Source organism: Dipodomys ordii, unplaced genomic scaffold, assembly GCF_000151885.1.
Source record: "Dipodomys ordii isolate 6190 unplaced genomic scaffold, Dord_2.0 Scaffold56, whole genome shotgun sequence".
NCBI lineage: Eukaryota > Metazoa > Chordata > Mammalia > Rodentia > Heteromyidae > Dipodomys > Dipodomys ordii.
This window is the reverse complement of record NW_012267272.1, coordinates 11,574,677-11,597,636: the sequence shown is the minus strand read 5'-3', so window position 1 is coordinate 11,597,636 and position 22,960 is coordinate 11,574,677. Positions and strand designations below refer to the sequence as shown.

Genomic DNA, 22,960 nt, shown 5'->3' with positions numbered 1-22,960 from the left:
CAGCTCCTTCACTGGCATGTTTCTTCTCCATCATTTCAGAGTACTTCTCCTACCCTGAGGTCTTTGCTGAAATGCCACCTTTTCACTGAAGGAAGACTCTAGACATTATATTTTATTTTGTCTTTTTTTGTTTGTTTAGTTATTTAGTCAGTTGTGGGGCTTGAACTCTTTTTTTCAAGGCTAGTGCTCTACCACTTGAGCCACAGCACCACTTCCAGTTTTCTGAGTGGTTTATTGGAGATATGATTCTCATGGACTTTCCTGCCTGGGCTTGCTTTGAACTGTGATCCTTAGATCTCAGCCTCCTGAGTAGCTAGGGTTACAGGCGTGAGCCACCAGCGCCCAGCTAGATATCTCATTTTAAATGAAAATCTTCAGTGATCCACTGCCCCCCCACAATACACAACACTATCCTTTACTTCCATTCATTTATGATTTTTAAAAATCAAAATGCACTAATTTTCACCAGTGGTTTTTGCTGTCTGAACTGACAATAATCTCAGAGGGTGGATTTGTTTTCTATTTGTTCACTGTTTCAGCATGAGCAATGAGGTTGGGTTTTCAACAAATATTGAAATGAAATGAACAGAGTTTGATCCCTGCCTTGACCTTTTCATTGTACATTAGTATGAAGGCTTTTCCAGGCACTGATGGCTCCCTAGCAATCCTCCTCAGAGAGCTGAGATCTGAGGATTGCAAAGCTAAGCCCACTCAGGAATATCTATGAAACTCTTATTGCCAATTAACTACCAACACAAAAACAAAAACTAGAAGTGAGGCTGCGGCTCAAGTGATAGAATGCTAGCCTTGAGCACAAAAGCTCAAGGACAGTGCCCAGACCTTGAGTTCAAGGTCTAGGACTGGCAGCAGAAAAAAATAAAATAACACAATCATGTTCTAATATAGGGACATCAATGCCTTTTATTTGTCTCCACAATAATTGTCCATTGAGTGGGGATTGGGTGGCCCAATCTGACAGTGCAAAACCAGAAAAGAGGTGGGCTGCTCTTCTGCATGTAATCACTAAATGTATCCATAGAGGATGCCTGGGAATTTATTCCATGAATAAATACATATTAAAGCCTATTATACATCAGACACGTTCAGCACAGATGATACAGCACACATACCAAATACCAATAGCTTTACTCTCTAGGTGCAGGCATTGCAGGGGGTATCCAACTGACAATTGAGATGGTGACTAGGAAATGCAATGCTGGCAGGCAATGGAAGGCATCCGTGGGGGAGGAAGGAAAATGGAACAGGACCAGAAGACCAACATTGTTGAGTTGGAGATGTGTCTGGAGTAAGAAGTCAGGGGAACTGAGAGGTAGTTAAGTCCCTAGGAGCTAAGAACACACTAAGGAAAACCAGGAGGAAAAGGAGACAAGCAATAGAATGCCGGGTGCACAAATAATGGGAGTATCTGGAGGAAAAGAGTCAGAAGAAAGCAGATCAGCGCTACCCAGGACAGGAACAAGTGAAGTCCCATTTGGGGAACTTTTCTGCCTGTAGCGACAGCTATTTTTCACATACACTTAACAACATGTGCTGAGCTGTACACGGAAATGTACATATGTTTAAACTTGGGGATTTTATCTTAGTGAAAAAATTAAAAGAAAACGGAAAATACAAAAGACAAAATGATAAAAATTAAAACCAAACGGGACAATAAGCCTGTAGAAGATATGGAGATTATAATTAGGAAACACACTCAAGAAATTTATGGTATTCTTTTATCCTTAACTTAAACCAGATAGCTGATTAGATTGTTATTTGATGTGTGAGATTGTCCTTGTCAGTCTACGTGAGTCTCATCCAATCAGTTGGAACACCTTAAAAGCAAGAAGAAAAAATAAAATACCCAAAGCAAAGGTATTCCAATGTAGAAATTAGAGTAGATAATCACAGGAGTAATGTCAAATGATACCTTTACAAAAGACAAGAATCTGTGAGAGCAGAATCCATTAAGTTCTATGAGATTACACCCCACTTTTGATCTTATTATATTGCCACAACTTAAACAATTAAGTTGTATGAAGAACCCTTTTGGGGTGTGAATGAACAAAAGTGGATCTCAGTCCTACAATAGAACAATTCAATGGAAAGACAGAGCATCAAAGAATATCTGGAAGCAAAACATAAGGATTTGGAAAAGCAGGCTTACAAGAAGATAAGAAGAAATGATTGACTATTATTTCAACTAGCAAGAAAGAAAATTGAACATCGATCTAATTACAGTCAGAGTTGAAGGACTTCAGTTGTCAAGGCAGTAAACATATTTGTTTTCTTGTGAAGGCATTTCTTATGAGACCCTTTCATGCCCAGCATAGAAAACATGTGTAGCATTTAAGTGAGACATATGCAGAAATTTCTTTACTGCCAGGAAAAGATATACATACATCCAAGAGAAGTGAAAGATATTCTTTTCAGCTCTCCCTGTTGCTGTTTAATCTGGACAATTGCCTGGGAAAACCTGTCATAGCTCAATGACTTGAATCTCATGGTCCACTATTGAGTGCATGCACATTGTAAAACATTCCAATATGCGTGGTTTACTCTCAGTCAGGTTATTGGGACGGGACACTTCACACTAAAGAGAAGTGAGAGAGACTATTGCAGCACTTCATAAGGTACATGGGGTTACCCGATTCTTAGAATTCTTACTACCTTCAAGTAAAGTTTCTGAGGCTTTCATTTACTTGCCAGTGGTAGCTTCTCACTGTGGAAAATCAAATGCAAATTTGAAACTCTTTTGTTCCTGAAAATGTTCAGGTCAGCCAAAGCGATGAAGACAGATTATGTTTATATGTTCTTAGGCCTGTCCCCTCTCTCTGCTTGCCAAATCCAAGGCCAAGTCTTTTCTCATCGCACATGTCCGTTCCTTATTCATCTCTATGCTTCCTATCCAACAATAGCTTTTCTAGTGTTTTTTTCTGTTTGTCTTATACACAAGGTTTCTAGAATTTATCAGAGTTGAGTTCTCAGCTATATCTGTTTATGGATTTTTAAAACACATTTCTTGATTTCCTTGCAATTTCATACCCAGTCTGACATAGATGTCACAAAGTTGTACTTGGAAATTTGGCCAAAATGGTGTGTGTTCATCCCAGCTTGTATCATCCTTCAGCTTTGCTGTGGTTGCTTTCTGCTTGCGGGCCCCGGCTCTCCAGTTACTCCCATTTCTTTGAATTCCTATTGGATGGTTAAATCCTGAAAGATCCATCTTTGAAACTCAGCAATGTAAATCTCCTTCAAGAAATATGGGAGCTTTTAATTGGAGTGAAGAAAAAAATAATATATTCCCTTGTTATGGGCTGGCTTGCCTCCTCCAAAAAAGATGCATTGGCACCCCTGGGAAATGGGGCTCTTGTAGAAGTCTTCCAAGGAGGAGGAGGTAATGATGATTAGGGTGGTCCCGTACTTGCAGCTGGTATCCTTGTCAGGAAAGGAAGATTTGGATACAAAGACTTAGGATGGATGATTGAAGATGGAAGCAATGCATCCATCAACCAAGGATGGTTCACAACTACCAGCAGCTCCACAAGTCTACTGATTTTCCTCTGAGTTTGCAGCGAGAACATAGTCCTCCAAAGCATTGCAAGAATAGATTTCTGTTGTCTTCAGCCATTTAGTTTGTGATGCTTTGTTGTGTCAGCCATAGAAAAATGAATGCAAACCTCCAAGAAGTTTGTTTACAATTCCATTTTCAGATCACTGAAAAGATACATCCTCTTACACATCACACCATTTGATAAAACATTTCTAGCTTTCTTTCTTTTGGCAGGCAGCCAAAAGAGCTAGAAAACAAATCTCCAAACAGTAGTCTTCCTTGGGTAGTGACTATAGATAGACAGGCTGGCTTTTCAGAAGCCCGGACGGTGATCCACAGTGAACTCTGCAAGAATCTAGAAATCTTGCATGGATGGACTGGTCATCTCAGGGTTTCTGACAATTCATTTGGAAGCCTGGAATGAAGCCTTGTGAGGTTTGCAAGACATGAAATAACCCACCTAATAGTTTTGATAGAGAGGGCAATTTAATGGAGCTATCATCTATTTACATGCTGATCTATTTAGCTCCTTCATGCTCCAAGGCAGTGAGAAGTGAGAGGTTACTGTTATAAACCACATGTCTGTGTTTTGCATAGCTTTGAGCCCTTACCCTCCACGGGACAGTGTTGGGAAGGTGGGGTCTTTGAGAAGTAATTGGGTTTACAGAGCGGAGGCCCCACAATGGAATTAGCATCATTTATGAGCAGATTCGAGGGTACACGTGTTCTTTGTCTCCTTTTCCCTCTCCCTTTTTCCTTCCTGCTACCCTGTACAGTGTGAGGACAATAAGAAAACAGCTGCCTGTAAACCACTTAGACACTTGAGGTGGGATTTCTCGCCCTCAGAGCTGTGACACTTGCATTTCTGTGGTCTAAGCCACTCACTGTGGTGTTACCATCCAGTGGGGGAGTCTACATAAATGTCTGCAGAGAGCTATGGATCTGCCTAACCTCCCTCATGTCTGGTGACATTCAGGCCAGCTCCCAATGTCCTTATCTCTCTTACCACTTCCTCCTGCCTCGGAAACTTCTTCCTCTTTTTCTCTCCATGTTCCTTAGGGCTCCCCTGTGAATACAACCAACTTGGTAGCTTTAAGAAAAAACAAAAAAACAACTACAGCCTCTTTTCCTTTGATATAAAACCTTGGGATAATAAAACCTGCAAGCCTAATTAGTTTGAGAAACTTAAAAATCTATCTTCTCACAACCTCAATCCTGTATTTAAAGGTCCAGTGCCAAGTCCTTGGTCAATAGATACATACCATTCTCCAGTTTATTATTCTCTGGATTATTAGCACAGTTTTTGAGAAAAACTAAGTCAAAGCTCGACAAAATAAGCACCAAGAAATGCAAGGATGGGCCTGGGGGAGGGAGAGGGAATGAGGCCAAGGGGAGAGGGGTAGGTAACAAAAGGGAGATGGGGGGGGCGGGCTGGGAAGGTGGCCCAGTGGTAGAGCACTTGCCTTGCATGCATGAGGCCCTGGGTTCGATTCCTCAGCACCACATAAAGCAGAAAAAAACAGAAGTGGCACTGTGGCTCAAGTGGTAGGGTGCTAGCCTTGATCTGAAGAACTGAGGGACAGCTCCCAGGCCAAGAGTTCAGACCCCACCACTGACCAAAATTATAAAAGGGGAGATAGTGGTTGGAGAGAATGCAGTCAAGAAATCATTGTATCTACCACAATATAAGGGAAGGGGCGGGTTGAAAGGGAGTGAGATTTTTGAAGGGTTGATACAGGTCAAGATGCATTGTATTCATACGCTCCTTTGTTAAATAATCCCTCCATTGTACAACTACTTAAAGGTAAGTTTAAAAAATAGTAATGAAGTTCTGGTTAAAGGAATTGCAGTTGAGAGACAGTGAATACAAATACCACAAAACTCTTTGGTAGCAGAAGCAACTGAAATGATGAATTTCTTTTTCATTCTCCAGATTCTTCAGCTACAACAAAGTGCAGGAGTCTTTTGTGCTAAAGATCTGAACAAGAGGGTTGGTAACAATAACTGAGCTCCACCCTGGGATTCCTGGGGGAGGTGTAAGACACAGGGTGGCGGAAATCACTGAGCTTGCTGCTGCAAAGGAAGGTGTGCAACCAGGAATTCACTTTCAGGCAGACAGGATGCAGATGCATTAAGGGCTACATGAAACAGAATAGAACCGCTTTAGGTAGGCTTTCAGAGCACCGGGAATCCATTCTCTCTCTCTCTCTCTCTCTCTCTCTCTCTCTTTCTCTTTTAGAGACTAACAAAAGTAATGCAAGAGTTGATAAGAAGCCTTTAGATGAACAATGGTCTGAAACGTTAAAAAAAAAAAAAAAGACAGGCTTGAAAATGGAGCCTAGAAGCTGTTGAGAATGATTTGGGATAGCAAGACAGGAGGAGGGAGAATTACAAGGTCTATGTTGATCAAGGCCCATGTATGGGTAAGTGGACATATTAACATTAGCCTCCTCTGAATAACTAACTGGATGCTGGACTGGAAATGCACTGAGTATGTAGTAGCTGCCAGAGTCACACCCTGGGTTTCAGAGGATGTGCTTACATGACATTCATTAGAACATATTATATTGTCTTATTTTTAGTTATTTTTAAAAATAGCATTCTTCTTTCCCTTTCATGACCATTAACAGGACAAAATAAGATAAGTTATGAAAGGATACATCCACTGAACACAGGACAAACCAGCTGTGCACCATTCCAAAGCTTAGGTCTTTCTTAAGAATGTCTGCAGCACAGAGAGTGTGGAGTTATATGCATCTAAGCGCTAGGGCCTGGGTGCTGCAGCCCAAGTTACAATTCACTGGCAGCTCACATTCTAATCGAGAACCCAGGGAGCAGTCCTGGAAGTCTCAGAGTGCGGTCCTGTGTGTATTCAGGCATTCATTAAATGTACGCTTATTAGCAAGGAAATGCGATGCTGCGGACATACAAATGACTAAGCACAGCAAAGTCCTGGCTCAACTCTCTGATGGGCTGCATCTTGAATCCAGTGGTCTCTTGTAGCGGTGACTTTGAATATGAAATGCAATGCAGCATTTGTCGGAGCATTTGTCAGGCAAGAAGAAGCCTCTCTTATACTCAGATACCAGACACAAGGTGTGCAAGTAATTCCCATCTCCAGAGCCCATTCATAAGTGCAGAGTGGGCCTCTCTCTGTCATCAGCTGATCTTCAGTCAAAGCTGGGTTGCCTCCGAAAGATATATGCTTACTATACTATTGCGGTCTCCTTTCTACCATTTATCTAACATTCTAATTAATTACCAATCTGTTTGATTTATGAAAGATGATCCGGTTTGACATGCAGTGAGTTGATTAGATGACTAAATTGCAGAAATGGCTAGAGTCGCCATTTTGGGGAAGGGTGCCAATTTCTGGCCTAAAGCTGTGATCCTTACATGTGCCCAAGCTATAAGAAGGCAGCTGGTTATCCTGAATCTCAAGCTTTTCTAGACAGATGTGATCCCTCAAAAAGAATCGAAATCTGGATAAGGGGCCAAGGTTGACCCATGTCATCCTGTTGTTCAGTTTGTGAGTAACACAGAGCACATGAAACCCAGCATTTGCTCAGTATCCTGCATCTTAACCATAAAGACTGAGAATCTGAAATGGGCCAGTGTTCCTTTGTGATGTGTAAGCACGCTGAGGATTCAGGAATGAGAATCTCATCCAAAACACATCAGGATCACTTGTTGACACACATCTGAAAGGCTAAGGGAAGAGCCAAACGGAGGTCAATAGCCTCCTGACTGATATAGTTGAAAACTCACATCTGTAAAGCAATCACAGAGTACACCCCAAAGGCCTCCGATTCCATCAACTCGGCACCACAAATGTGTGGCTACAGCTATTTATTTGCTCATCCATCTAGATCAAGAATGGACAGCAGCCGCCTTAGGGCTCCAGTGAGCTCACCCATGGCCAGCAAGATTCTGGTCAAGAGACGAGGAGAGAATGTCAACAACTATCTGACTGACAACGGTGATCAAGTCACTGTGCAGTCAGTGAGAATTCTTGGCTACAACGCTGGCACACTGAAGATGCTTTTGGAATAAGTGAGTTTGACTCTGGACAGTTTTCTTTTTTCCTTTCTTTTTGTCTTTCTCTGGCCAGTTCCATTCACTCAGAAGACACCTCTTCTGACTTTCACTAGTCATCAAATATTTATTGAAAATCATGTAGTCTTAGGTTCCCACAAAGACTGTGGGTAACTTAAGGAGCTCAGGACTTGGAGACTTCGGTGTCTGTGTTTTCCCTAAGAAATGCCTGTGGGGGGAGGAGGCAGAGATGGAAGTGGAGACAGATTTGGTGGCTCCCAGAGTCCTGTGAAGCTCCCTGGGGGGTCTGTTTCCTCTAGTCAATTTGGAATCAAATGTTTATCTTTCCTATTACAGAATAGGCTAATTCACTCATGAATATTTATCAGTCACCACTTACATTCCAGAAATATTTCCTAGGACCTTGGGGGATAAAGTAGGAAACAAGACAGACAAGAGTAATTGCGCTTATGTAAGCCTGCTCTCATGATTAAAAAGGACCAAGGTGCACATAACACAGATCTATACAGATAGATACATATAGATACCTGCATACAGAGTTACATACAGATACATACATACATACATGCTGATTTATAGAAACAAAGAGCTAGAGGGATATCAATATGAATCTGTTCAGAGGCCAATACATGTATACATACATTAAAATAATTTTAAACCAAAGCTTTTTCTAAGGTTGTGATTGACATTGCATGATTTTCAATAAGAGGATAATTGAATGGGAAGGTATATAGAACTAAACGACTCACCTAGCACTTGCATAAAAAATGGCTGCATATTACATTTGCGATAAAAATACTATTTTGGCAACATGCATTTCTCTAGCAAGGAATTAGACCAGATCACTGATATCCCACATTCTTTTTACACTGAATAGAATTTACCGGGAACTTTCTTTATTAACCATTTCCTTACTTAATAACCAAGATATTAGGGACAACATGACTTCGGGTTTAAGGTGGCTCTTGGGAGGCAGGTTCTTCAGTGACTCCTATTAATCCCTGGCTCTTGGCATTCACACTGAGGGGTGATCCCTTCTTTGAGGTAGAGGCTAGATGTAGCGAGTCACTGCTATGTTCTCTTCTCTCTCCATCCCCTCCTATTTTCCCTCTTTTACCCTCCAGTCTCTCACCATCAACAGAAGATTCTCGTGCCTGCCCAAAACAGAGGCTTTGCAGAAATAGATCACCTGGAGGAGAACTGAGGAATCCAGACAGTAACCAGCCCAGTGTCAGTGGGGCATTTCCATCCATTTCTATCTCTATAGAATAAGACCTGAGATACTTATGTAGAAGAGAAGAGGTTAACTTTGGCTCACAATTTCAGAATTCCCAGCCCACATCCAGGCAGAATGATAACTTTCAGGCCTTTATGGGTGTGGGTGTGGGAGTACTGAGATGGTTCCAGATAGCAGTAGTGAAGAGCCTGTGGTGGAAGACACCGTCCATCTCATGGGGTAGGGAAGCAAAGAGGACAAAGCAGTGGCCAGAGCCCCACAGTCCTCCTTGGACACACCACAGTGCCTGAGCACTGTTCACAGGGCTCCGTCTCTCAATCATTCACCCCTACCACCGCCCTGTTCACCAAATCTTTAACACGTTGGCCTTCTGGAACATTTGATGCCCAGTCTAGGGCTGGACAGGTGAGAAGTATCACCTCTAATTCCATCAAGTCTCCAACAATATAACCATAGCAAGCATACTGTGTGCAACCTTACAAGAGACCTGGAGTTGAAGTCATGGAATAGAAGTTTGCTAATTCTAAGCAACTGAAGTTTGGGATAATTCATTTTTACAAAAGAATAAGATCAATATAGAGTCCAAGGAACTGAGTCTTTGGGGCAGAATTATAAGAACAAAGGAATTCAAAACTTTCATACCATAGAGTGCTAAGTCTTGAAGTGATAGATGAATATTAGAACATCATATTGATATCATTAGAAAGAAGAAACAAAACTTTTAGCAAAATCACACTTTGCTTGCTTGTTTGATATACTGAGTTGGTTATATTTAAGTATGTGATCATACTCAAATTACCCAGAAATTTTCTTTTCTCTTTTTTCTTATTATTAGTAATAGTATTTTTGTCAGTTGTGAGGCTTGAACTTGGGGCCTGGGTGCTGTCCCTGAACTCTTTTTGCTCAAGGCTAGTGCTCTATCACTTTGGCCCAAAGTGGTAGAACACTAACAATGAGCAAAAGCACAGCACTACTTCCAGTTTTTTGAGTAGTTAATTGGAGATAAGAGTCTCACAGGGACTTTTCTGCTTGGCTTTGATCTGTGATCTCAGATTTCAGCCTCCCCAGTAGCTAGGATTAGAGGTGTGAGCTACCGGTGACCAGCTCACAAGTTTTTTTTTTTTTAAAGAAGAGTTTTAGTTAGCCAATAAGCAATGGCGTTCTTACCTCCAAAGAAGTACTTCTCCCCCGTTTTCACTTGCAGAGGACTATTTGTTCTGACAGCCGATGCTTCATCGCCATCGATGGTGAGAACAGCGAAGTTTTCCTTGGCAAGGAAGCGAACCTCATGCCATTGCCCGTCGTTCAATGCAGACCCTGGTGGACACAAAACCGATGTCAGCATCTTTTCTTACAATGGTTCCGTGAGCTGCAATTCAAATAACATTATCCGTTGACAAACCAGAACTATATTGCATTTATGGAATACAAAGGGATGTTTGGATATATGCATATAAGGTAGAGGAATTCGATAGGATTAAATATCATCGACTTGGCTGAGACACTGGAAATGTACCCTTGGCTATTGTGGGCTATAGAACATATTAATTGCTACTGATTACAGCCACCTAGGGTGTTCCTGATGAGGTGGAACAAAGTTTTCACTAGTCAAGAAGAATGTATGTGGGTTTTTTTGGTGTGATTTCAGGGCTCCAACCCAGTCCTCACACTGGTCTGGCTTGCCTGATTGCCTGGGCCTCTACCAGTTGAGCTATGCTTCCAGCTTTTTGATGGTTAACTGGAGATGGAGTCTCTTAGAGTTTTCTGTCCAAGCTGGCTTACATCTCAGGCCCTGTCTTCCACATCCCATTCCACTGAACAGCTAGGATGACAAACAGGAGTAATTACTAGCACTTGACAATGAACACAAACTTTAATATCAACGGAGTTTGTGGTTTGGAAGAAGTAAATTTTTTTTTTCATCAAGGAAACGTGCAGCACATCTTATAACTTGTGCTATCTGATGGTTCTTTCATATCATAGCTGGCTCTGTCTTCCATGGGACTGAATAGAGCATAATATAGCCCAACCAGAGAGAAAAAGTTAGAATGACATTTGGGTATTTGGGAAAAAGAATGCTTGAATGAAATCATTTGAGAGGTCATGATGAACTATGCTAAAAACCTATTTTCTGGTTAGGTTTCCTAGATCCCACTCTGAGATAAGAGTATATTTTTAATAGTCTTTAATGTAATGTCTTTCTTGATTGGTAAAACATTATTATTACTATTATTAGTAATAACATTATTATAATATAATATTATAACATAACATAATATAAATTATATTATATTATTATATTATATATAATTTATATTACATAGTATTATTATACTGTTATAATAATACTATATAATATTATAATATAATATACTAATATAATACTATTATTAGTATTTGGGGAGTCTAGGTCTAGTTACTTTCAGGAGTCATATTTGGAAAGTACAGCTTCCAGAAATTAACTATTATCAAAACATGAGAATATGTATAGTCATATATGCTTATTAGCACATTTATGATCATGGGAAACTATATGACAATGATCTGATCATTTATCATTATAAGAAAGTAGGTTATGGATCTTGCTAGCTATATTCTTTGCCATGCAGAAGCTCTGCAATTTCATTTAATCCCAATTGTCCAGCCTTTCTTTGATTTGTTGTGTTTCTGAGTCTCTTTTGAGAAAATTTTGGCCTGTGCCAAGGTCTATTCCATCCTGTAATGTTTTCAGGGTGTCTGCTTTGACTCCGAGGTCTTTGATCCATTTGGAGTTGATTCTGGTGCAGGGTGATATATAAGGATCTAGCTTTAGTTTTCTACAAGTGATTAACCAGTTTTTCCAGCACCATTTACTGAAGAGGCTCTTTCTTCCATTCTATTTTATTAGCTCCCTTATCGAAGATTAGATGGCTATAGGTCTGTGGGAGAAGATCTTCACTAGTCATTCAATGGACAAGAGTCTCATATCTAAAATATACCAGGGACTCAAAAAATTAAATCCCCCAACAACAAATCTTCAAGAAAACAACTGCCCAATAAATAAGTAGGCTAAAGACTTAAGGAGAAACTTCTCTGAAGAGGAAAGAAGGATGGCCAATAGACATATGCAGAAATGCTCAACCTGCCTAGCCATAAAAGAAATACAAATCAAAACAACATTGAGATACCACTTCACCCCAGTTAGAATGGCTATAATCAAGAAATCTAATAACAACAGATGCTGGAGGGGATATGGACAGAAGGGAACTGTACTCCATTGTTGGTGGGAGTGTAAACTTGTTCAACCACTTTGGAAAGCAGTATGGAGGTTCCTCAAAAGACTCCACATAGAGCTCCCCTATGACCCAGTAATCCCACTTTTGGGCATTTAAACCCAAATGATCATAAACAAGATCATACTAAAGCTACCAGTACAACTATGTTTATTGCAGCATTATTTACCATAGCTAAGATATGGAAAGAATTTAGGAAATACTAAAATAGAGAGAATTCCAAGAGAGCCACAGTGACTTTCATTTGATTTTGCTAAACCTAGGCTGTGATAAAGGTCAAAATGGGTTTATTCCAGTCTCTTCCAGACTGCAAATGTTTTGGTCAAGAACCCCTAGATGGAAGTACCTTGAGGCTACATGTCAGTTCCACAAAAGATAGAATCAGCATGTAAAAACATTTAAAATGAAACTGGAGTGAAGGAGTGAACAGAAAGAATGTCAACTCCTAAATACTTCCACCAGGAGTCTACAAAGCATACTTGCTGGACTGTATCCAGCTTTGAGTCACTCATTTTAGCATGATCTGGGGAGTAAAAATGGCTTTTACATTACTAAATGATAGAAAAGATGTGAACCATTTGATTTTGGTTCCCGGATATGTATATATGTTTATCTTGAGTTGGGGAAGGGAAGGGAACAACAGAATGGTGAGAGAAAGGGTGAAGCAATACACTAGCGATATTCACAAGACAATATGCTAGAAATGACCTGGGGGGTGGGGAGTGTGGGGAGGAGGAAAAATAGGAGAAAAATGAAGGAAGGGGTAACAAGTTTGACGAGAAATGCACTTATTACATTACTTATGTAACTGAAACCCCTCTGTATATCACCCTGACAATTAAAAAATACGAAAAAAAGAAGTGACAAGGAATACTATTCAGTGAAAGGTAAACGTGTCCACAGAAAGTTTTATGGAAACAGTGAAGCTCACTTGTCTATTGTCCTCTCTACAACACTTCCAATAGTTTAACTAGGAGATCCCATGGTGACAAGAGGCTGGAACAGGACTAGGAGGTTCTTTTCAGAACAAAAGCATTAACAAATGATTGGCACACTATGAAACAAAGTACTAGTACAAAATAGTTTAGCCTGTGGTAGCTTAGAAGGTATTTATGTACTCATATTTATACAAATCATTTCTCCTAGGGTATTTCTTTATGGCTTTCAATGTTTAATGTACAGTGTTGAACACAGATTTTGTTTATTGATTGATTTGTTTACTTTATTATCCTTAAAGAAGTTGTAACAAAGCAGTTTGTGAACACCATGCATCTCAACCAATGCCACGTCTCTCAACATTCTCGCCCATTGCTCCCCTACCCACCCCTTCCCTTACTCTTCTTAATTTTGTATGAAATGCAAATTTGACAGCATTCTACCCCTCTTCTCCCCTTCACTGTTTTAATGAATGACAATACAAATAATTCTAGAGTAGTTAATACGAAGTAATCCCCAAATTATAAAATAGATCATACGTGGATTTATTTTTATATAATACTTATTTTTTTCTATATACCCAGAGAGAGAGAGAGGCAGGGTGAGAATGACTAGTGTAAAAGTGTACAGATACTTGGTCTAAAATGTTCCTTTTTCTCACATTTTCCTGAGCCTCCATTGGTTGTACACGGAAGATTCATGTTGACACGTGTCTAACACGCCTACAATGTGCCTTGATCAGCATCACCGCCCATAGCACTCTTCTCCTCTCCTCATTGGCCCTTCCCAAACCAGCCCAACAAGCATCACACATGCAGGTGAACTATTTTGTCTTGATTTCCCTTCCTTCACCCTCTCTGTTTGTCCTCTCCACTCCCCTTAGGACCTTTCCACCCCCAGCAGGACCAGTTTCACCATTTCTGTCATTGTAACTGTATGTCAGAGAGATTGTGTCATAGTCTTTCGCACATGCTCACACAGTACTTTAACCAGAGTGACCCCCGGCCCACTCCCGTTTCCCAACCCTGTTACTCTGCTGTTCAACTGATTTCAGCAAATTTCATTGGGCCATATGGTCTAGAGTATGTCAACCCTCACTAACTGGTTTCTTTGCTTCTGTTGTTTCTACTTAGAGTCTATTCTCCCTATAAATGTAGTGTTATCCTATTTTTAAAAACATGCAATTAGGATCGCAGCATTTCCCTTTCAACAGCTTTCCGTTGCTTCTCAACTCCCTATCAGCACTAGCTAAAGGCACCAAGGTGAGTGAGAGGCGTCCTGAAAGCCATCTGGCCCACCTTCTGCGAATTGTCCATGTGGTTTTGTTCTCTCAATTCAGGTCTCTGTATAAATGTCATTTGATCAGAGAAGCCGTTCCTAACCACCTCATGGGAAATAGCCCTTTCCTCTTACCATACTCCCTCTATGCCTTTGTTTTTTTCTCATAGAAACTATCATTTACCAAATTAACTGGTGTTCACTGCTTACTTTAGTTGCTTATGTTTTCTCTTATACTATAGGGGATAAGCTTGCTGAGGTCAGAAATGTTGTCTGCCCCAAACCCTCACATTGCAGACAGTGTCTGGTATATAGTGTGTGTGAAAAGGTGAATGAGTCCAAGCGAGGGCTATGCAGAGGGAAGCTGGCATTTTTCTGAGTGTCAGGGATGGCCAGGTGGAGGGTAGAATACCAGGGCAGTTGGGAAGAACAGCGCTGGGATTGCTGAACACAGCTTTTGTGCTAGAGCAATTAGAAACAATGGGCTTGACTCTAAGGCTCAGAAACAAGTCCAGTCCATCAAATTTATTCTTGTTACGTTGTCAGCAGGTCTTTCTGCAAATCGGCCTCATCTTAAACATATCCACAACAGGTGTTCCTCCATTATGGAGTTTCCAGTAAGGCAAATTCTCCCTGGTTGTTACCAGCAAGCTTCACACATTACAGTGACATGGGTTGCTGCTGGTCTGCCTAGAAATGCCAGGGATGTGAGGGACAGAAGTTTCCAGCGTGATTGGATCCACATGGCCATAGTAGAGAACTCTGTATTGAAAAAGTTTCTGATGGCTTTCTACCTTTTCTTGTTACTGGACTGTTACAACATTAAATGTATGTTCTCTAATTCCCATATTTGGATCTTCTGTTTGGTGCGTAAGGCATACTTTGTAAGATAGTTCCTCATAGCAATAGTGAGATGGTTTCAGTCCATATTCTTTGGTGTGACAAGAAGAATAGCTTTACCAAGTCATTTAATGTCAATTTTTTAAAAAATCTTGTCTATGCAAAAATTGGCAAATAATTCTTTAATTCTTTCCTTTCTTGCCTTTCAAGTATGCATGAAGAACAATGCAAATAAAATCCTCTGTACTGTAAAATTACTATGCAAATGCAGTCTTGCTCTTAAATTAAAATCAGTTAGCTGTCAGATAAGCAATGGTGTATTCTGAAATACTTCCTCCTCCACGGTTTCCCTTGGGGTTTCCTCCACAATTGATGCATCAAGGAGGGTATTTTCACCATTTCCCTTTACTGTACAAAGCCGGATTTATTGTTGATTAACTCCAGAAGTGCATGCTTTGGTTTTGGTTTTGGTTCTCTGAAATAACAGTTTTGCAACCTGGATCTCAAGGACATCAATAACACAAATGTTCAATTCCCAATTCCAAAATACAATATTCAAGAGCCATGCATACTGAAGGCCTTACATAAAGTATTTTCAGCTATTGTAAGTAGTAGAGCAGAAAGCTTTATAGAAAATGCCTGTGAAAATTTCCTCTTCATCACAAAATTGATTTACACAGAGAACATCAATCACTGTTATTGTTCATGGCAAATGGTCTATTATTCTAATCAGATTAAAATTAAAAGGTTAGTCTATTTTTCTGTAGAAACTTAATTACTACAGAAATTGGACTCTAGATTAACAGTCTTGTTGACAGTCACCTCTGCCATATCTGAGCATAAACTGTGATTTCTATTCACTTTAATTCCAACTATTATTTTGAATATTTAATGTTAATCATCAATTGATACACTTCAGCAATCCACAGGAGACATGGGCCTACATTAATGAACTTCCTTCTTAATTCAGCAAAGATAACTACATCATTCAGAAGGAAATGTTTCTTCTTTTACATTTTCTTTGTCCACATGTTTTAAAAAGTAATAACCTGCAGGCTCTCTCCTGAGAAAAATCCAATTTTATGGTCTTTCCATATGTGAGTATTTGTACAAGCAATATTCTATGTGCTAGCCAATCTGAGAAGTATTTTACTATCATTTGACTTATTCATACATCAGAGATACATTCTCAAATATTACTATCACCACTATGTAGGAGAGAATATTATGTTTAATAAAATGTAATCATCCCAGTCTTGGTAAGTAGTAGGGCCTAGAAATGGAACTTAAACACCTGCTTCCAAAGCCTGAATTTTTAATATTAAAAAAGAACAGAAAGATACAAATAAAGTAAGAATCAGCAATCATGATATAGGTTTTGTACATCTATAGTCAGAGCTTTACTCTACACACACATACAAGCACATACATGCATACACATATGCTCATACACATACATACACACCTGTATGCCTCACCACATCTGCACTGCAGCTCAATTCCAGAGATCACCTTGTGTCTTAAATCATTAGAGCTGGAAAGGAACCAAGACACTATTTTCATCTGCCAACTTTGAATCATTTGCTTCTTAACATTTTTGTTGCATTGGAAAAAGATCACACATGCTATATGCCTGTTCAGTCTTTCTTTCTTTCTTTCTTTCTTTCTTTCTTTCTTTCTTTCTTTCTTTCTTTCTTTCTTTCTTTCTTTCTTTCTTTCTTCCTTCCTTCCTTCCTTCCTTCCCTCCCTCCCTCCCTCCCTCCCTCCCTTCCTTCCTTCCTTCTTTCTTTTTTGCTTGAACTCAGGGCCTGGGTGCTGTCCCTGGATCTCTGTGTTCAAGGTTAGCACTCTACTACTTAAGCCACATTTGGCTACTTCTGGCCTTTTCAGAATATTTTACTAGAGATAAGAGTATCATAGACTTTCCTGACGAGGCTGGCTTTGAACTATGAACCTCAGGTCTCAGCCTGCTGAGTAGCTAGGATTACAGGTGTGAGCCACTGGTGCCCAGCCGTTTTCAGTATTTTTGTACATTGATCATTTTCCTTTAAAATTGTGCCTTGAATGGAAATTTATATTACAGGTTCAACTACAAAAGTCCAGGACCTTTTCTCCTATGGATATTTAATTAAGCTCATGAAGTGTCTTTAAATCAGCTTCACCCTTTGTGGAACACTCAGCAGAGAAAACCTGGTGCTCACTTTTCTGGGTGAATCAGTGACTATGATTGTGCTAGCTGGTTGTTAGTTTGTGGAACAGTGATGCTCATCCAGGCCTTGAGACACACAAACAATAGTTTATGTCACTATTGAAAGAGTAGAGAAGGTCTTGGAGATGCATCTGATGTCCCTGATGCCTGTATCCATTCCTTCCTCTGCAAGAGATTCCCTGCCATGTTTACATGAAACATAGCATAAAGGGAAAGTATGTGATCTTACAAGATTGTTTCAAAATGTGTTTTGTCTTTATACATTCCTAGCCCATCTGTTTCTAGGAAGAAGTAATGTTTTAGCCAAATCATAATATGTAGCATTTTTAAAGCGATTGAGAAAATGCCATTGTTTACAACTTTTAACTCATATGAAATGCAGCCTTGGTGAAATTAACAGCTTTTAGAAGACAATACAGTAAAGTTGTGTAGAATATCACTGTTGACTAGATAAATACTCTAAGTACATGCTCGTAATAAATATGAATAGGTGTACTAGGGAGAATATCAAATGTAACATTATTCCAAAAACACATATGTTATATCTAGCAAAGAACACATTATCAAACACGACTACAGAATCCCATCAGATGCACTATATTGTACACAATATTCTAGGGCTGACAGGTACCTTGGGATGGGAGCGAGTCACAATGGACCCACAGTGCCACAGGAAATGGATTCTGGTAGCTGGACACTGAGATAGAGGTTGTTGGAAGGTTGTTGGCCACTGGTACCCAAGTAAAGAGGACACATCTCATTTCCTGAGAGCCTCACAGATTGGTACCAAGATAAACGCTACTGCACACAATCTACTAGAAACCCCCATTTTGACTCTGTAATAAGGAGCAGTGGGAAAACAGACATGCAGGCCACAGGATGTGGAGCTCAGAAGACTGGGTGTGTTCATTCTGTGCCTTACTTTTGAGAGCAAATCTCTGAAGTAAGTAACATTGCTTACATTGTAAGGAAGGCAAGACTGAGGTACAGGGACATGAAATTAAGCTCAGTAATAATTTTGGCGGCTAAATCTTACAATGACAAATACTGTGGTAGAAAAAATTTACCAAACAAGAAAGGCACAGGTTATGTCTATATAATGTGGAGTTACTGAATATATACCTTGTAGAAAGCAGAAAAAAAATGTGTCCAACAGTATTCTCCAGAAACTTTATGTCTGCCAATGACATTCAATACAGAAAAAAAAAGTCCCAATCTTAAAGAAATAAGAGCAGGTGAGTATAGTTCTGTGAAAATGTGTTTGATGATTACCAAACACATGACAACGTCGCTGATGTTAGATTGGCAGGTGAAGAAATCAGAACAAAAGTGTTTCTAAAAAGTAAGAGCAGAAAATAAACTTTCTTAATTATTTATATATTCTTCAAATTTTTACTTTCTTTTTTTTTTGTCTTTTCTTTTTTGGTACTGGGGATCGAACCCAGGACGTTGCACTTGCTAGGCAAGTGCTTTGCCACTGAGCTACATCCCAGCCCAAATTTTTACTTTCTTTAAGCTGTACAGAGCAGATGACAAAGCAGATTATGAATTCAACATATTGTGATCAATGTTACCCCTTCAATATTCTCACCCCCTCTATTCCACCCATTCCCTTCCTTTTCTTAATTTTGTGGAATATACATTGAATCCTTGATTATATTCTCCTTACATCCCCCCTTCTACCTCTCTACCCTTGGTCCCAACCCCCCTCTAGCAAATACCCATTTCTTGGTGCTTATTTTATTGGGCTTTGACCTACTCTTTCTAAACGAATAGACTATTTGAGCTCTCTATAGTCTACTATACTTCAGTTAATTCATTTGTAACCACTCACATGCTGCCCAACATGTTTAGTTATAGGTTTATAGACACATTCTAGCTACCACAAATGAAGGAAACCATGCAACCTCTGTCTCTCTGGGTCTTGGTTAAACAATATAATTACATATTCAATAGAAAAACATAGTAACTTCTATAGATAGCAGTTTATATCCTTACAGGTTATATGCAAGTTAGTAAAAGTGTGCTTAGTTATCTTGGGGAAAATGGGGCATTGTCTCAGATTCAGAGTCCTGTTGAGCATTTTCAAGACCATATGTTATATGCAGATAATACTTGGACTGTTGGATGTCTGACTTACAGTCTTAGCTTCTAGAGGAAGAATCAGAGAGCAAGCAAGAACATAGACTCTGATGTCAGATGATCTACAAGTCTCATCTCCGCTCACCTAAAAGCTGGACTTCAGGCAAGTTTACCTGCGTCATGCTTCAGTTTCCTCTCCTAAGAAATAAGACAGTATAAGGATAAAGATTGTCCCTTACTGATAATGAATCAAGGTATCGTTTTTTGATTTTACAATGGCGCAAAAGCCCTTGCATTCAGGAGAAGCACACTTCAAGGTGTTCATTCTGACCTTTGCCTAGTGATTCTGGTGCTGGCCACAGGCTGCAGGCACAGGTCCACTCACCCTGTGGCCCTCTGTCACTCACCCCGTGGTCTTCTGTCACCCTGACATCCTCTGCCAGCCTGCTACATCACCATGGACTCTCCTCTGCGCTGTGTTGCCCAAGAGCGATGTTCAGAACGATCAGTCTATTCCATGCACCATCAACTTATAATAATGTTTAATCTGCTGTGGGTTTATCAGAAAAGAACCCCAGCACTAGTTAGGGATATCTGCTCATTCTATCCTCTAGAAGACTGCCTGGCATGTGGTTAGCTCTCCCTAAATATTAGCTCTGGCTGTTAATTCAGTGAGTCTAGTTCTCTAGATATCAACCTGGGTTCTTGTACTTGAATTCAGTGAACACTGGCTATTCTGAAATGATGAAAAATGGTTTTCCATATGTACAGATCTCTCCTCCATCACAGAACTCTAAGAATCCCACAATCATGACAAGGAATGTGGTGATTTGCAAAGTCATATGAATACATTTCTGCTAATATTCCCTGTCAATGATTTTGTTTCTCCTATGTGTATCCATCCTGGGGCTGAACTCAGGGTCTAGGCACTGTCCTTGAGCTCTTTTGCTTGGGGGTTGTGCTCTACCACTTGAGCAACAGCTCTACTTCCAGCTTTCTGGTGGTTTACTGGAGACAAGAGTCTCATGAACTTTTCTGCCTGGGCTAACTTTGAACCACAATCTTTAGATCTCAGCCTCCTGAGTAGCTAGGATTATAGACACGAGTCATTGGCACCCTATAGATTGACAATTATTAAAGCTGTTTTTAAATTACAAAATAAAATTCATCTCATTTTTCATAGTTATAAGTAATTTTTCTATTTCCTAAAATGTACTTTTTCAGCTAGATTATTCAGTTTCCAAAAATAAAACTTCAATCCCAAAGAAAGAATTCTCCCAGGGATTAACTTTAAATAGATTGATATAAGCTGGAGTACATTGTTTCCAAATTACTTTTAATTAAAATTTTTTTATTTAATTTTAAAATTAAAGATTAGTTAGAAATATTATGTAATAGATATATCTAGTAAATCAATTGTTCATGATGACAAATTTTCAAGTGTACATTATAAAAGGAAGCCAATTATTCATTTATTTTTGTGTAAGTGTTGGGGCTTAAACTTGAGGCCTGGGCATTGTCCCTTGGATGGCTCTTCTTTCCCTTTCTTTTTTTTCTTTTATGATTTTCCTGTTCGAGCTGGCTTCAAAACTATCCTCAGATTCTAGCCTCCAGATTAACTAGGATTATAGGCAGGAGCCTCCAGTGCCTGGTGGAAATCGGTATTTATACAGATTTTTTAAAAAATGAAAGCCAACATTATTGAGGCAATATGCTTGCTTCTATATTTCCTTTTTTCTATCAGATGCCTACCCTGGGTTATGACACGTTCTCTGATGTGTCTGTAACTTACAATTCTTGGGAAAACTTGTTTTATATGCAAATGTAAGATGTTAATGCAGCATATTCCGTCCAGACCATTCTGGTTTGCTATTATTTTTAAAGTAAGACTCTGAGGTAGTTGCCTTGATGCAACATGAAGAAACAGATGTGACTCTTATTTGAGACAAGAAGAAAATACTGTTTTAATGAATATTGAAAGAAAGCAAGCATTTCAAACACAGTTGCACACCAAGATGCAACATCTGTTGGCGAGTGCTTCAAATGAGATTACAGTCACTCGAGTTTCCAGGCGTCTGTTAATGTGAATGTAGAATAATACAATAGGGATCTATTGTTAGGCAGTTACAGTGTTCTATGAGCTGATCATGATATATCTTTTAAATTACATTTCCTAATTTACACAGTATATAGCGGTGGGCCATGTGTGTATGTGTGTGTGTGTATGTGTGTAGTTTTTTTATATTTGTATGTACTACTTCTGATGTTATCTATATAAATTCCACACCATAAGGAAATTTATTCCTTCTCTCCTTCACATGCTAATCTGAACCATTTGACAATCTACTGTAGTCAACTAAAGGATGTAATAAAGAGTTTAGCAAGGCACAAGGTACCTTTGAAAGCTAAGCTAGAACTTCCAAATGGTTTCACTGTGGAACACATCTCTGTTCAAAAAGAGCCCTGTGGGTACTTTTTCTGAAAAAGTAAACCCATTTGAGTGGAACCTTTAAATGAGACAATCACATCAACACATTGGAGAGAGTTTGGGGCAGGACTTTCTGTATAACCAAAGTACCTACTTACTTAGCACAAAGAATATTAGGTACTGGGCAGAATGTCTTTTTACACTCAGATTTTTCTGAGAAAGAAAGGCCTTGAATTAATAGTTTTTATCTTTTCTTTATATTAGAGTCCATGAGGGAGTCATTATTATTATTATTATTATTATTGTCCTTAAGTAGCTGTATAAAGGGGTTGTCATGATCCATTATTAGTTAAGTGTAATTTATCTTGACCAATAGCACAAATTGGGAAGCTTTTAAAGTTCCACCCTGATATCTCTAAGTCATTATGGAGAAAAAATAAAGAGTTAAATAATTGAGGATATATGTGTGTAAGTATGTGTGCATGTACATATATATATATAAATATATGTATATATATATACATGCACACACACATATATATATGCACACACACACACACACACACACACACACACACACACACACATATATAAATAACATGAAATGAAACAAATTCCCACTATCAACTATTGTAGAATTCTAAACTTAAAAAATTCTAAGAAATCCTTAAATATTTAAAATAGTAATGAAAAAATTAGGTGACTTAGTACTTGATCTAAAGAATTATTACACAGTTCTATTAATCTAGAAGAGTAAGAGATAGACACACACATAAAGGGTACTTTGTTTGTTGGGCTTGGTTTGGTTTAGTTTGTTTGCTTTTACGAAGACATTGAAGCAATTCAAAAGAAGAAGAAAAATGGTTTTTTTTCTCTGCTGCCAAAAGTATAGAGAAAAAAATCTATCGTTTTCTACTTTACACAATAACACAAAAAATGCTAGATGATGTTTAGAACCAAATACAAAAGCACAAACTGTAGAGTTTCACAATGAAACATCAATGTTAGGACGTGTGGCTGACCGAATTTTCCAGAGGGCACCCAATTCACTTAATAAAATTGAGCATCA

General features: G+C 39.1%; 1 protein-coding gene across 1 annotated transcript in view; it reads right to left on the bottom strand.

Annotated features, from left to right (window-relative positions):
* The window catches only part of Cntnap2 (contactin associated protein-like 2), a 1,232,273-nt gene that overhangs the window by 808,603 nt on the left and 400,710 nt on the right, over positions 1-22,960 (bottom strand). The window contains exon 10 of the mRNA XM_013021595.1: positions 10,014-10,163. Coding sequence (XP_012877049.1) covers positions 10,014-10,163 — 150 coding nt within the window. The remainder of the gene's footprint in view (positions 1-10,013; positions 10,164-22,960) is intronic.